Source organism: Telopea speciosissima, chromosome 10 (assembly GCF_018873765.1).
Source record: "Telopea speciosissima isolate NSW1024214 ecotype Mountain lineage chromosome 10, Tspe_v1, whole genome shotgun sequence".
NCBI lineage: Eukaryota > Viridiplantae > Streptophyta > Magnoliopsida > Proteales > Proteaceae > Telopea > Telopea speciosissima.
The window spans coordinates 59,165,861-59,180,018 of record NC_057925.1 but is presented as its reverse complement, the minus strand read 5'-3'; the positions used below and the strand labels follow the sequence as shown (position 1 = coordinate 59,180,018).

Below are 14,158 nucleotides of genomic sequence, written 5' to 3'. Positions count from 1 at the left end.
ATGTTTGGTTATTTTTCTCACTTAACTTCTAAACAAATGGATCTTTAGTGTAGTTTCATATCTCAATGTTAGGTTTGATTAGTTTTATTTTTTTTTTGGGGGGGGATTGGGGGGTAAAACTGTTAGCTTTGATTAGGTTTTTTTTTTTTTTTTTTGGGTAAAAATGTTAGCTTTGATTAGTGAGTGGCGAAATGCTTAGGGGACCACCTCATCACTAGACAAGGCAATTAGAGGGTTTGAAGTTTAAACTTCAAACCTGCAGAAACTTACTTTTTTATGAGTTATGATGGACAACCATGAGCCTTAACTTTTGCATGTAATAGTGCAAACCAGCTAAGAACAATACTATACTGGTTATTTGGTCCCCCTCTAAGGCCAAATCTGTAAAGGGTAATAATGTCATGTAACTACATGCTCAGTGAGGTCCCTTGCACCTTGCACTTTCGTTTTTTTTGTTGGTAAATTTTGATTTCACTTTTACAGCTTTTCTTTCTTCTTGATTGATACTCAAGACTGCTGTATTTATTTTCTGGAAGACGGTTCGCTGAGCAATGAGATACGATAAAATAGTATCATCATTTAATGTGGAGAGAGAGAGAGAGAGAGAGTTGTGCCATTGTACTCTATCCTGGCGGTTCAAAGAACTTTTTTGTTTCCTATATAAAAAAGAACATTGTCTGGCCACGTCTCCCTGCTGCCACATATAAGGGGGCCAATGACCACACTGCCCCTCTTGTTGGATGCTCCTACATACCCCTTCATTAGTTCCCGCTGATGTAGGACCCATGAGACTGGGCTGCAAATCCTTTCCCGTTTAAAAATTTGAAGAGTGCAATATGAAGAGACAGGTCACAGGCATGGTGGTATCAGACTCGGTATCGGTCTTTTCGGATCTTGATCGGATGGGTAAAAAAACCTCCAAAATCATTTTTTTATAGATCGGGTCATGTATCGGTCATAGTTGGTGGGTGTTGTGATCTCGGGATCGGATCGGTTGATATTATCTAGATTAGATCGATCAAGATAATATAAAAAAAAACTTAAAAACTTTGAAAAAATCCAAAAAATATTCAGTCGGATTGGTCAAGGATCGAATCAGAACAATCGATCCAAGGAACGATCCAGTCAAACCTTGTCTTATTGGTCTAATCTCGGGATCGGTCTCGACCCGATCCGATCTGAGATTACGAACCATGGTCACAGGTGTATGGGTGGTTACTTTTATTTTTTATTTTTTGGGTAATGACTAATTATGTAATATTATTTGAGTACAAATAGTTTGCGAACCAAAGTTTAAATTCACCACTGTGATTGTGAATTTCTTTTTCATCACTGTATCAATAATGACAGTACCAGATCTGTTCTTCTTAGTAGTTTAACCAAAAAAAAAAACAATTAGTAGTTCGTCTTGCTATTAGTCTTTCATTATTATTCTTACAAGGAACGTTTCTTTCGCCAAGGACAAAAGGTTCTACAGACGAATTTACCATCATATTTTTTTTCAATAAATAATTTATCATCATAAGATGAGTGTCGTGGAGATAAGAATGTTGAGGTGGATATGCGGTAACACCAGAAGAGATAGAGTAATAAATGATTGTATTAGAATCGATTTAGGAGTTGTACGAATCCAAGACAAGCTCTATGAGAGTCGGTTGCGGTGGTATGAGCAGGTCCAACGGAGACCCATAGATGCATTAGTAATGAAGAGTGATCAGATTTAGCTTGACGGAGCTAAAAGAAATAAGGGCCGACCTAAAATGACTATTGGAGAAGTGATAAGAAAGGATATGCATGTGATAGGGCTTGATCCTAATATGACCGCAGATAGAATTGTTAGGAGAACAAAGGCCCGTGTAGCTGACCCCTCATAGAGGATTGTTCTTAGGATGGTGTTTTGACTACTGCTTCGACTTTTACCTTTATTTATTTTCTTCTAACTCTTTTTTACTTCTTTTATTTCTCTTACTTCTCTTACTTCCATTACTGTCATTGCATCTATCGAATCCGTATAGCTGACCCCATTTAGTGGGGATAAGGTTATGGTTGTTGTTTACCATTTGTTGAAAGAATTTCTCCTTCATTGTGGCTTAATGAAATCTTATTCTTATCGAATTCCATGTAGAACAAAAAATACATGTTGTTTTTCCTTTTAATTGAATTACTTTTATGTTTTGTGTATCTAATTTAGTAAAGTACATTTCTCTTTTTTCTTCTCCATCTCCTCCTCAATTTCTCCTCTTGACATTGAATGTGTCCATTTTATTATATATCACCCCCAAAGGTACCTATAATTATCACCTCCAATTCCTCTAATAGGGGGGAGTGAACCCCACCTTGGAAAGTGTTTTCGAGCAGGGGGTAGGGTGATCATTTTCACCCCCATGTGACGAATTAGAGGGGATAATGATTCGTAAAATATCCACACAAAAAAAAAAATCTATACATATTATGTTGTAAAATAAAATTTTGAAAAATATGAAAATTTAAATGGGAAAAAAAATGCTACATGGTCTAGTCATCTAATCTTGTGACTAGACGTAGAAGCGTGTGAAAGTACCGCCCTACACCCATGAAATACAAATCGCATTTATGTTGATGCCCTAGAATGCGCTCTCACTAGCCTCTTGCCAGTATAGGTGCTACATAACCAGACAACGATCTCTTGCCCAAGTTATATTTTGAAAAAAAAAAAACTTAATTACACACTAAATCAAAAGGAATGTAATAAACGAGGGATTATATGATTGAGATGAGCTACAAAATTTAACTTGTCTTCTTAATCCATCAAAGAGTGAAAAAGTTCATGTTACCCGCTAAATCGTCACAAAGCAGTGACCAAAGTCACCAAACTAACAAATCTTCATTAAGTTAACCTAAGTAGACAACTTTCTCTTCTAATAATATTGATAATTATAGATACAGCTAGGCAATTCAAAGAGAATGTATAATGATAAGAAGTTATTGAAATTAATTGTTGAATTTAGGCATATTTAGCATCCCTAAGGACCAGGGATTGAGGTTAATCATAAGAGGAGTTATTGGGCCAACATGGGGATATAGGGCCCAATGTCCTAAAATAATATGGGCCTACAGCTGAGAACGCAATTCGGCTCGGCCCATTATAATATTATTCTCTTGTGTGGAAAATAAAACAAGGCAATATATCAGGATAAAAGAACGGATAAAGACTATGCGGTTCATAAGTCGTAACTCACCCAAGCCTCTTCTCCTCTCTGGCGTGTATGATGCCTATACACATAGGCTGCGTGTCCATTCTACTGATTACATAGCCGTTTTTGTGATGTAAGGATGGATGATTGAGAATATATAAAGAATTGCACGGAGTGTTGAAACAGGTGAAGACATCGTTGGAACTTAGGCAAGAGGTACAGATGGATGACAAAGGCTATAGACGGTTCATGTTGTGAACACATACAAGGTTGGAAAAAAGCGGGTCTTTTTTGCTTTGAATTTATCAATGAAAGTGATCTCTTTGATTGGATTGCAGTAGTAAGAGAGGTGGAGCCACATCATATCATATGGCAATGAGCTGTGTAGGGGCACCTTACCTTAGGTGAGATTGTAGGCCACGCTGGTTTGGATATGGTAAACAGACATAGATAGTGGTGGAGTTTGCAGAATCGACATCAACACTGGTATTTTTCAAGGTGGCTTGCAAAATCCAAGCCAATGTGGAGATTGTTGGGTTTTATGTCTTGTATTATATAGTTGTCTACATAATTATTATTGAACTTGTACACGTTTGAGTCAACTTTTGGGCCTATTGTATATACAAGGGTAAATGTGTACTTGTGTGTCAGATTGATGTTTTTAGGGTTTCTTGTATTTGTCCCTATAAGAAAAACCCCAAACACAAGCAATAGATATCACATTATGAGGTGGAGAGGTGTAGAGCTTCTTTTTTAGTTAGTGAAAAATTATCTAAGTCTCTCATATGGATTTAGGCATTTATGTTGAACCACGTTAAATTCCTCATGTTTTAGAAAATGGTACTAAGTCAAGCATATCGGCCAACCCTTATTAGTATTGATTGTGTTCGATATCGATACCACTTTTTTTGTATCGATGGAACTGTTCTTGGTTGTATAGTTGTCGAATGAATAATTTTTAATCGAAATTAAAGGCAAAAACCATCCAATCTATATCCGCCGACATACGGATCAGCTGATCCCAATACTATTTTTAAAAACCATGACCTGCACTACATACACTTTGAGAAGGGTAGAGTTTTAGGAATTTGTAGTGTATTGTATTGGCCAAATTCGATACTAATACCTAGTCGATATCAAATCAATGGTATAATACAAACTTGGTAAAATGGTCGAAATATGACAGATATTGATGTTTTTAAGGGCAAAAACTCTGATGCTGCCGATACAGACTGACACATATTCTCCCCTTCGGACTAACCAAAAATTCTTACACCATATTGATAAGGCAGAGTTTCGTTGGAATCCATATTGATATGTTCAATTTGGAACTAGCCGACACTCGTTGGAATCGATATTGATATGTTCAATTAAAACATAAGAAACATGAGCAAAATGAGCGAAAAAAATCAACAACCAAAGAAGAGAAGAACTGAGAAATAAATCTCATTCTGAATTTTAAAAACTTTTTTAAAAAATTGAAAATTAGAATAAGATCCAAACGTGCCCCTAATGAGTGTAAACTGTGGGCCTTATCGATTCCAACTTTCATTGAAAGTGACACAGCACGAAATGTGCCTTTCGAAGAGCGGAATGGGCCACGTGCATTTAAGCCTTAGATTCCACAATGGGTCCCACAACCTCGGAACTTAGTACGTCGGACTTGGTTCTCCCTTGACGTTTTTAACGATTCCTTTAATTAATTATTTTTTATAAAATTTAATGGGAAAGGGCAATAAAGGCATGAGATATGGTGGGAATGGTTGTTAGCTTTTCAACGCTACTCTGTTAAAAGGTCAGGCTACTTGAACGGTTCTCCTTATCTCAACAAAAAGCTATACCTTTAATCCTCAAATGACCTTTATAACCCCCTACATTCCTCAAATTTATGTTCTCATGCCATCCACTTCGTCAACTCTAAAAGGAAATAAACAAAATCGATCGCAAACTAGAGAGAATCTCAACATCATATCATATGATTTTGGTCCACAACGTAACAATCTCTCTCGGTGGAGGAGATAACGATTCCAAGATAATAAAGTCTCCAAATCGTTTGGTTCAACTAAGTTCGATTTTTTTTTAAATAATAAAATACAAATTTTTTTTTTCCATTTTCTCTGGTTCATCTTTCAGACTCTAACGATCTTCGCGGCTTTGACGACCGGATTCTCACGAGCTATGGCCTCACGACCAGCAGCCTTGTAATCGTAACTGCACACGTGGCGGTCAGAGTACCTATGATCGGAACAAAACAAATCCCCACAACGGCAACGAAACCCCGTCAACCCTACCTTCCTCCGGCAACCGGAGCACCGATTCAGCTCCCGCCTTTGGTTGTTCGTCGAAGCTGTCCCCTCCGCATATACCGCCGCCGCCGCCGCCGCCGCCACAGCCATCGTCGTCTCTAGCATCGTTGGTTCCCTCCGAGTCTCTGTCTGCCTCAGATCAGACTCAAAATCAGATCTCCTCGGCGATCGAGAGGATCTGAGCTTCTTCTTATCCTGGACGGAAGAGGAGGAGGAGAAATTGAGGGGCTTGAGGACTTCTGCGGTGGTCTTGAAGCAGTTCTGGCACATGTTGTTGGTGGCTGGGTTACCAGGGAAACCACAACCGTTGGTGCAGAGGGTAAGGGTTTCATGGACCTTGAATTCGGTTTCTTCTTTCTCCCTTTGAGCCATTATTTTTCCTTTCTGGGTTTGATGGATTTTCGATCTGAAAGGAGGAGGAAAGATAGGATTGAAGCTTGGAGGCCAGGGGGGTTGGCTAGGGAACGCAGGGTAAAGTTGGGGGTTGGGGTTCTTTATGGGATTCAAAGGTCGGTAATGGCTATGGAATAATGGGCCACTTTGGAACGCGCATCAGAAGTTCCCTACCACTGATTTTACCATTACACCCCTTCACTAACCTTTTTCTGCTTTCTGCATCAGATCTGACGTGTTCCAACTTTTAACTCTAGACAAAATGAAATAATAATAATAAATGGTGATGCACTCATGCATGCACCACGGATGATACACTGATACGGTTGAACCCATCCGGTTCATCCACAATCACTCCCAGTCCCAATCCTTATCGAATCGCTTTTGGTCTAGTGTATGATGCGACCGGCTGAAACCGGATTGCACCGAATCTATTCATATCTAGACAAAAAATTGAACAAAATGAAATTGATAACCAAACCATTGAGTATTAGGTTATGAATAAGTGAATTGTTTATCCACTGATTTCAATGTTACTGAGAAGATTTCAGGTTGTAAAGGGAATTGTTACAAATCAACGAGTATGAGGTTTAGAATAGAGAAATCGATTTGTAACAATGCTTCTATTGATCTCCTTGTTCACTATTCAAAATTAGTTAGACGATAAATGAATGATTTGATAGTAGGGTTTATTTTGTTATTTCATTTTTAATTATTTTCCTATTGACTAGGTATCCATTGATTTTAGTATTATTTATATTTCTTCTCAAAATGATTTCTTTACAAACTCTATTTACCTATTTGATTTTAATTTTAGTTATTTTCCCATTACAATTTATTTATTTATTTATTGTTCTAATTACAACATGGATACATCAAATCAATTTCTTTATTTCTAATTGTTTATTTCTTTGAATTGGAGAAAATGACTCAAAAGTGTTTTTACCGAATCTTTCTTCACTACAAGTTATGAATGTAAGATTTTATTGTTATTCAATTCTGAAAACAAATTGATCTAAATTGGTATTAATCTGATACAAAAAAAATGAAATAAATCAAAACCGTATCAAACCGAAACCTCAATTCCTTAACATTTTGGTTTCAGTCTCACTCATTTCCAGACCGAAACAGATTCAGCCCTCACCAAAAAACGGTCCAAACCGACAGTTTGAAACCCCTACCAATTTGGTGTTGGTCCGTTCAAGTTAGTCCAACCCATGTGCCTAACGGTTGCTTATGGTCGGGCCGGCTAAGGTATTGCTGATTAGTGAAGGGGAGTACCAAGTACGGCGAGGAACACATTTGCAGTCCCAGAAGGGCCCCACCGAAGTTGTAAATAATTGTGTTTAAAATATACGGTCCAATGTTACAATGGTGAGGGACAAGAGTGTAATTTCAACCATCCTAAGTAGCCCACCGTTTTGTGACGGGACATTTCTTTGTAAAATTATCCCCTGCAACACGTCCAGCTTTTAGCCGCCCAATCTGACCGACTCTTGTCCATTCAGAACGGTCACTCTCTGTCATCGTCGTGCCGTACACGTGGGCACTCAGTCTATGCTTGCGTGTCATCCAGGCATCGCTTAGCTTGTGCCAGGTAAGCAAGATATTAGGCATATTTGCTCCTGAAAACTGCAAAAGGTCGTCTTTCCCTCCTCCGGCCACGTGCCTGCCAAGAGCGTAGGTACTACCAGTATTAAAGACACGTTTATGAACTGGACCCCACCTTCCAAATTGCATGGTGGGTCTCACCTAAAAGACCAATGGGAAGATTCCACTTTTACCAGTTTGAAAATAGTCTGAGAGGACCTGATTGACAATTACACTCATTCAACGGTACAGATGTAATATGCGGCTCATGGTGGGGCAGGAAAATAAATAGTCTCTGTTGGGTCCCACAGTTCCAAGTTTGATGATAGAATTCAATGAATAGTAGATTAGCACGTAGTGAGCTAAGGGAGAATTCTCCGACGACGCTGTCAAATTTGAGATGACCACTGGCACCACGTTGCTCTCCCCTTACCACTTACCACTACCTTCTACCACCTTCATTCATGACTCAACACGGAAGATTGAAGAAGAAGAAGAAGAAGAAGAAGAAAAAAAAAAAAAATATCATGACATCACTTGAACACGTCACATTCAGGAGATTCTTCAAAAGTTCAACTTATGGGAGGGGTCCTTGAAGGAAAGCGTGGACCCTGCACCAGCGTGGGACAATGGGTACGTGGAAACATAAATAGGGATGGAATTTCTACCTTTAATGGGGGTAAGGTGATAATTTTATGCTCCCATGTGTCAGGCTGCAAGCCACAGAGACAATGTTGCCTGTTAGGGTTCTTTTTCCTTTATTACATAAAATGAAAATGAACACTACTTGATCTAGTGATTCTTTTGCCCAGACACATGATCACAAAAAAATAAACCCCCCCTCTCCTTAATCCAGTTAGGACCCATTGCTGGTAGCCCCTTGAAGCTTGACCCAAAAGCTGATGGTTAAGAGTTGTGAGTATCCCAGTCTGATGGTTGCAGAATTATTTTGATTTTGAAGAAATTAGGGGGACTCATTTGGGATCAGCTGACTAAACGGCTGTAGATGTCCTTGAAAGGATAAGTGCAATTGGCTGGATGTAGGGATGTCAATTGTGTCGGTCCGATTTTGGTTGGGTTGAATTGATTCTAGTTCGATATTAAGGCAAATTAAAACTAAACTGTTAAGATTCAATTTCGGATCCAATTCTCAGTCTTATATCAGGTTAACTTAACAAGCTCTTATCGGTTAGATACTTAGATCCATTATCGTGTTGTTTAACCAAACGGTCCTGAAGATTCAGTTTTGTGGAGCTAAGTATTTCTAAGTAGTCCGATTTTGGATGGGTTGAATTGGTTCTGGTCAGGTATTCTTGTCGCAGAGCGCCGTCTAAACGCAACGCTAAACGCACCAATTCAATCGAGACCATTGATTTTTTTATATTACATCCTAGCCATTGATTCATATATAACCCTTAACCGGCTAAATCGGTGAAGAAGAAGAAGGAAGGAGGAGCTTTACCAAAAAAGAAGAAGAATGAAGGAGAAAGGAAAGGACGGGGATGGTGTGGCACAAGAGGATTGCAGCGGCAATTCTTGGGGGTCCTTCTGACCCAGAGAAGGCTCTTTAGCAGGAAACCCCTGTCACTTTTGCGGGAAACCCACCTTCTTCGTTGACGAGAATCGGGTATTCTATTGCGTATCAGATCTATCTGATTTCTTCGAACGTGAAATCCTGTTCTTCAGATGCGACGATTATCCTTGCGTTCTCAAGTGGCGGCGATCCGTCAACGAGAAGACACCCCAGTTTTATCATCATCAACATCTTCATCTTTCTCTTTCTCTAATTGATGCCGCAGAAGCCTAGATTCCTGTGGCACCGCAGGGGGAAGAAAACCCAAATGGGTTGAATTCTGGAACGATGCGATCGGTGATAGAAGAAGAAGGAATCCGTCCGTCCTCCTCCTCGTCTTCCTCATCCCGGATCCGAGTTTTTTTGGGGGAAACTGCCGAAATGGGTGGAAGGGTATTGGGGGGGGGGGACTGCCGATTTTTATTCCACAAACCAACTTTGTGGCTTCGCAAAACCCTAGCCCCACTTCTTTCTTCCGTTTTCTTCTGGAACAATTATGTGAAAAAGAATTTGGAAAGAAAAAGATTGAGAACAGACTATTCAATTCGAAACCCTCTACCACTTCTGATCTCTAACTTAACACTTGAATTTCGTCTTAACTATGTCTCGGGCGTGTCAGTTCTTAGCTACGGATTCAGTACCATTGCAAAATCTGTTTCCCTCTGTCTGTAGTTTCCTTGTAGTGTTCAACTGTAGAAGATAATACAAATCAGAAGATACTTTATTTATTTATATTTAAAATTCATGTTTTGCTCATATTTCCACAGTATATGAACTTCAGATTGTGGCTGCTCATTACTGTTTTTGGGGAATGAACAATCATGGATGGTGCAGAGTCTGCAAAATGAGATGAGATTGGAATGAAATTATGGGTAAAGGGTGAACGCCATTTCCCGCCATTATTAAAACCCTCATAACACGATCAACCAAAATTCCAAAGTAAAAACCTCATAACACGATCAACCAAAATTTGCAGTGAAATCTCAACCCCTGCGATTCACGAAAAAAATATTACCTGAAAATCTGGGACAATTGAAGTGGGTATTGCATTATAAAAAAAAAAAAAAATAATAATGATAATAATAATGCATTTAAATTATGTTTCAGATTACTTACATTTCGATTCATGTTTTGTAAAAGCTCTTGAAACAGATAAACCGAAACATCTATGCGGTATACAATAAACCTAATTTATGTAAAAGACGAGATTGCTGTTCAGAAAAAATCCCATCAATTGATAGCCCATAAAATCCCAATATAGTAGTAAAGGGATCCCCTTGAGTTCTTGAATTGTTGCTCCATTGTAATTTTGTGGTGGGGATTGCCTGTTTCTCAACCAACGCACACACACATTTCCAGTTTTGAACATCTGGGCATTAAAAGATAATGCATTTAAATTATGCTCCAGATTCCTTACATTTTCATGTTTACCATTTTTGCTCTCGAAAATCATTGACATGCCTAGCCGTTGCAGTGTGACTTTGCACAATATATTCGAGATTTTCATGAACGCCGGCAGATTTGGGAGTCAGACGAATTCAATTCCTGGCGACACCTTGCATAAAGTAAGCAACGTTATTTATACACGCCAACAACTCAGCTATGTTAGGTTGATTGTCGTTGGGATCCGGTACCCTTACTAGGCCAAACTGATTGGGTTCGTTGTTTTTCATCCCGAAACTCAAACGAACAACAAGATTAGTACTACATTTGAAAAGCTATTATAACTACTTAAGAAGAAAGAGCTCGAGTTAAGAAAACGAGAGAAAGACAGGTCACAGGATAGAGAAGCCAGGTAAGTAAAATCAGGAATAATGCATTAAATCTAGTCTTTTGCGAATAGATTATTTCAGCATTCTTTCTCCCTTTTCACTATTACCTCCTATCCCCTTCCAAAAAATTAATGATCAACAGCTCCAATACAAGTAAGCCTTCACCAATCTGAAAAGAACAGAAGAAAATTGTAAAGGTCATCTCCCTCTTTTTTTCTTCATCTTGTAGAGTGTTCGTAGAAGGGATAGCTCTTGCTTTTATAGAAGATTGAGATCGTCGACTGCAACCGGGGGTGGGTTTAGGGTTCTTCTTCATAAAGTTGAAATCTCCTTCAAAGATTTTCATGTTACTAAAAATGATTCTCTTTCTGATCTCTTCTCTCACAGTTTTAACTTTTAATGAATACATGGAAAAAACTGGGAAAAGGAAAAGATATGCTGCAAAAGTCTGCAACCTTTTGAACGCGGAAGCCTGGTCTGCAAGTCTGCAACTTTTTTGGAACTACAAACCTGTTAGACCACTAGGGTTGTTGAGTGGAGGACCTCTTCCTATTTATTATGTTATTAAAAACTGTGTGAATAAGGACTTGATCGAAAAAAGAAGAACTCCTCTCTCTCTCTCACCAGAAAAAAGCATTTATGGTGGATTTTGCCCATGCAACCCACCAAACCTCCCTCCCATGAAATCAAATCTAATTCAAATCCTCGGGCTCCGAAACAGTACTTTTCTGATGAGGAAGGCTTCAGGTACACTCTTTTTCTTCAATGATAATTTTCTATGAATTAACTCTTCACTTTAAAACAACATTGGATGTCTACCTCTTCCTATACTCCTACGTTTTCTTAGGTGTTTGTTTTGTGTATGTTTTGTTGTTAATTTCCAGTTTAAAACCACTTAATTACAAGGAAAATTTTCAGATAAATTAATTACTAAAAATTAACACTATGCTTGAAATCTTGCCTTATGTGTCATTTTTATATGGAACATATGGAGTCTTCATGAAATTTCCTGTAATTATACAAAGGGTGGATGTTCTCTGTGCTGCAGCGCACCCTGCGTCCAAACGCATGGGCCTATCATTCAAGGGGGAGAGTGGGCATTTTACCCACCCCCATGTATTTGGGTGCAGTCTACACCTTTGGCACAGAAAACATTTGACCTTATAAAAATAGGGAATCGAACTCCCTTTCTCATAGGGGTTTTTTTTTTTTTTTTTTGTAATTCATTTTCTCTCTCCTTCTTGACCGTTGTGAGTCCTTGGTTGAAGAAACCATTCAGGGTGCTGCAATTAGTGTGGTGTAAGAGATTCTTCCATGCTGGCAGGATAGGAAACAACATTCCCAAGCTAGATATAATATCACCTGCTTAAGAGATGTAGAAGGATCTATCCAAAATAATAATAATAATAATAATAAAGGCACGTAGAAGTAAGGGTGTCAAAACTAAACTGAAACCGTCTATCAAAATCAAACTGAGCTGTTTAAATTGAAACCATGAAACTGTTAAATAAATGGTTCGATTTGGATTTCAAAATTGAGCTCATTTAGTTAAACGGTTTAAACCGCTCCAAGCCATTTCAAACCAACAAAAAATTGTTTAAAATCGATTAGTATTAACAAAGTAAGTTAACCATTTAAAATCGATTAATATAAACATTGTAAGTTAAGTCATGTATGGGTAGAATTAACAATAAACAACTACAATCTTATAATTATGAAAAAACATATAAATAGCTATAACTTTACAATTATTAAAAGAAAACATATAACAATTAAGAATTCAATTCAATGTTAAGTCTATGTATATTTCAATAAAAAAAAATTAAAAAGAAAAGAAACCATTTGAAAAAAAAAAATTTACAAAAAACCTAATAAAAATATTAAACTGAAACCATTTAATAAATGAATCAGGTTTTGCTTTTACAACTATGGGAAGCAGTTCTCTGTCCGGGAGTGTGGCCTACGCCAGCACTCCCATGTGTCTATCTCTCTCCTCCTTAAAATAACGGGGCAGAGATGATTTTTCACATGAGGAGGAGAGAGATAGACTCATGGGAGTGCTGACATAGGCCACTCTCCCGGACAGAGAACTTTTTCCTTTAGTTCTACCCCTAAGCAATACTAATCGAACCAATCCATTTAACCAAAACTGAACCATTTAAAACTATTACATAAAAGAGAACAAAGTTGGGGATTGAGCTCCTCTCCCGCGCGGGATGCTGTTCAGTGCACATCATCCGGTTGGGGAGGCCTCGATCCATACGCCACTGCATCAGAATGCTTGCGACGATGTGGATCAGAGTTCCCCAGTCGAATGATGTGCACTGGACACCGTCCGGCGCACAAGTGCGTTGGAGAGGAGCCGGATCCCAAAGCTGGTGATGTGGCAGTAATGCTAGTCAGGTCTAATAACTGCCAAGTGGCACCTAGCCAATCACCTAACTTTAGCTGTTCTATCTACTTTTCACATTTTAAAATAAACTGAGCTTGCTATATTGTAAAATACTAAACTTTAACATCCATATGAGTATAGTATTTGAGCTGTCCCCATGCCCTATATAATTCTGACGGTATGGGAGGCCTAAGATGACAGGGAGGACCGAGGAAGCATGGCTCTGTGGCTCTGAGTTAGGGTGGTCATTGCGCCCCAGTTTATGTGAGGAGGCACGCCGGCAGCCGGACAGGCAGCAGTAGAGAATCTTCATCCATCTCCGTCATAATTCAAGGAGAAGTCTCAATGATCAAATACCGCTTTTGGCATCCAAATATATCAAACTCTAACAAACCACATACTAGCCAAACTACAGTGCCATCAATCTCCAACATCAATTCAACCAGAAGCCCAGGTAACCAAAAACTACAAATTTTCAAACTAATTGTATTATAAAGAGAAGATTAAGAGAAAAATACTTGGAATGAAAATGGATGGGAAGCAAAGATCCGATTGATGTAGCTTCTTCTTGCCACCCCACCCGTCCCTTCCCCTCCCCATGCAGCAACGAACTTTCTCGTCGCCTTCCCACCCCACCCTGCTCCTACCCCCTACTCCTACAGATTGCCACTATGCTGGGTTGCATTAATAGAGCAAAGCTTGAATTGCACGAGGAACATGGCTGAAAAACAATACAGTGTAGGAGTTATGAGCTACATTAAATGGCTCTGTATGGTAACGTTCTTTTTTAATGTTTTTAGTGTTTTTTTTTTGTTTTTTTGGAACAGAAACATGCTAAAATCTAAATGGTATGCCGGTTCAATTTTTTATTTTTTTTGAAACAAACCGAGCACTTGGCACACTTTTAACATACATTTGCAAAACACCAAATTGGTGTTTCTCACCTAAGAAAAGCACTT

General features: G+C 38.6%; 1 protein-coding gene across 1 annotated transcript; it reads right to left on the bottom strand.

Moving 5' to 3' along the window:
- Positions 1-5,225: 5,225 nt before the first annotated feature.
- LOC122642550 (zinc finger A20 and AN1 domain-containing stress-associated protein 5-like) lies at positions 5,226-11,420 on the bottom strand. The gene is made up of 2 exons (XM_043836058.1): positions 11,415-11,420; positions 5,226-5,859 (listed from the first exon to the last, which is right to left on the bottom strand). The coding sequence occupies exon 2, from the start codon at positions 5,849-5,851 to the stop codon at positions 5,303-5,305; it is 549 nt and encodes a 182-aa protein (XP_043691993.1). The 5' UTR covers positions 5,852-5,859; positions 11,415-11,420; the 3' UTR covers positions 5,226-5,302.
- Positions 11,421-14,158: the final 2,738 nt, after the last annotated feature.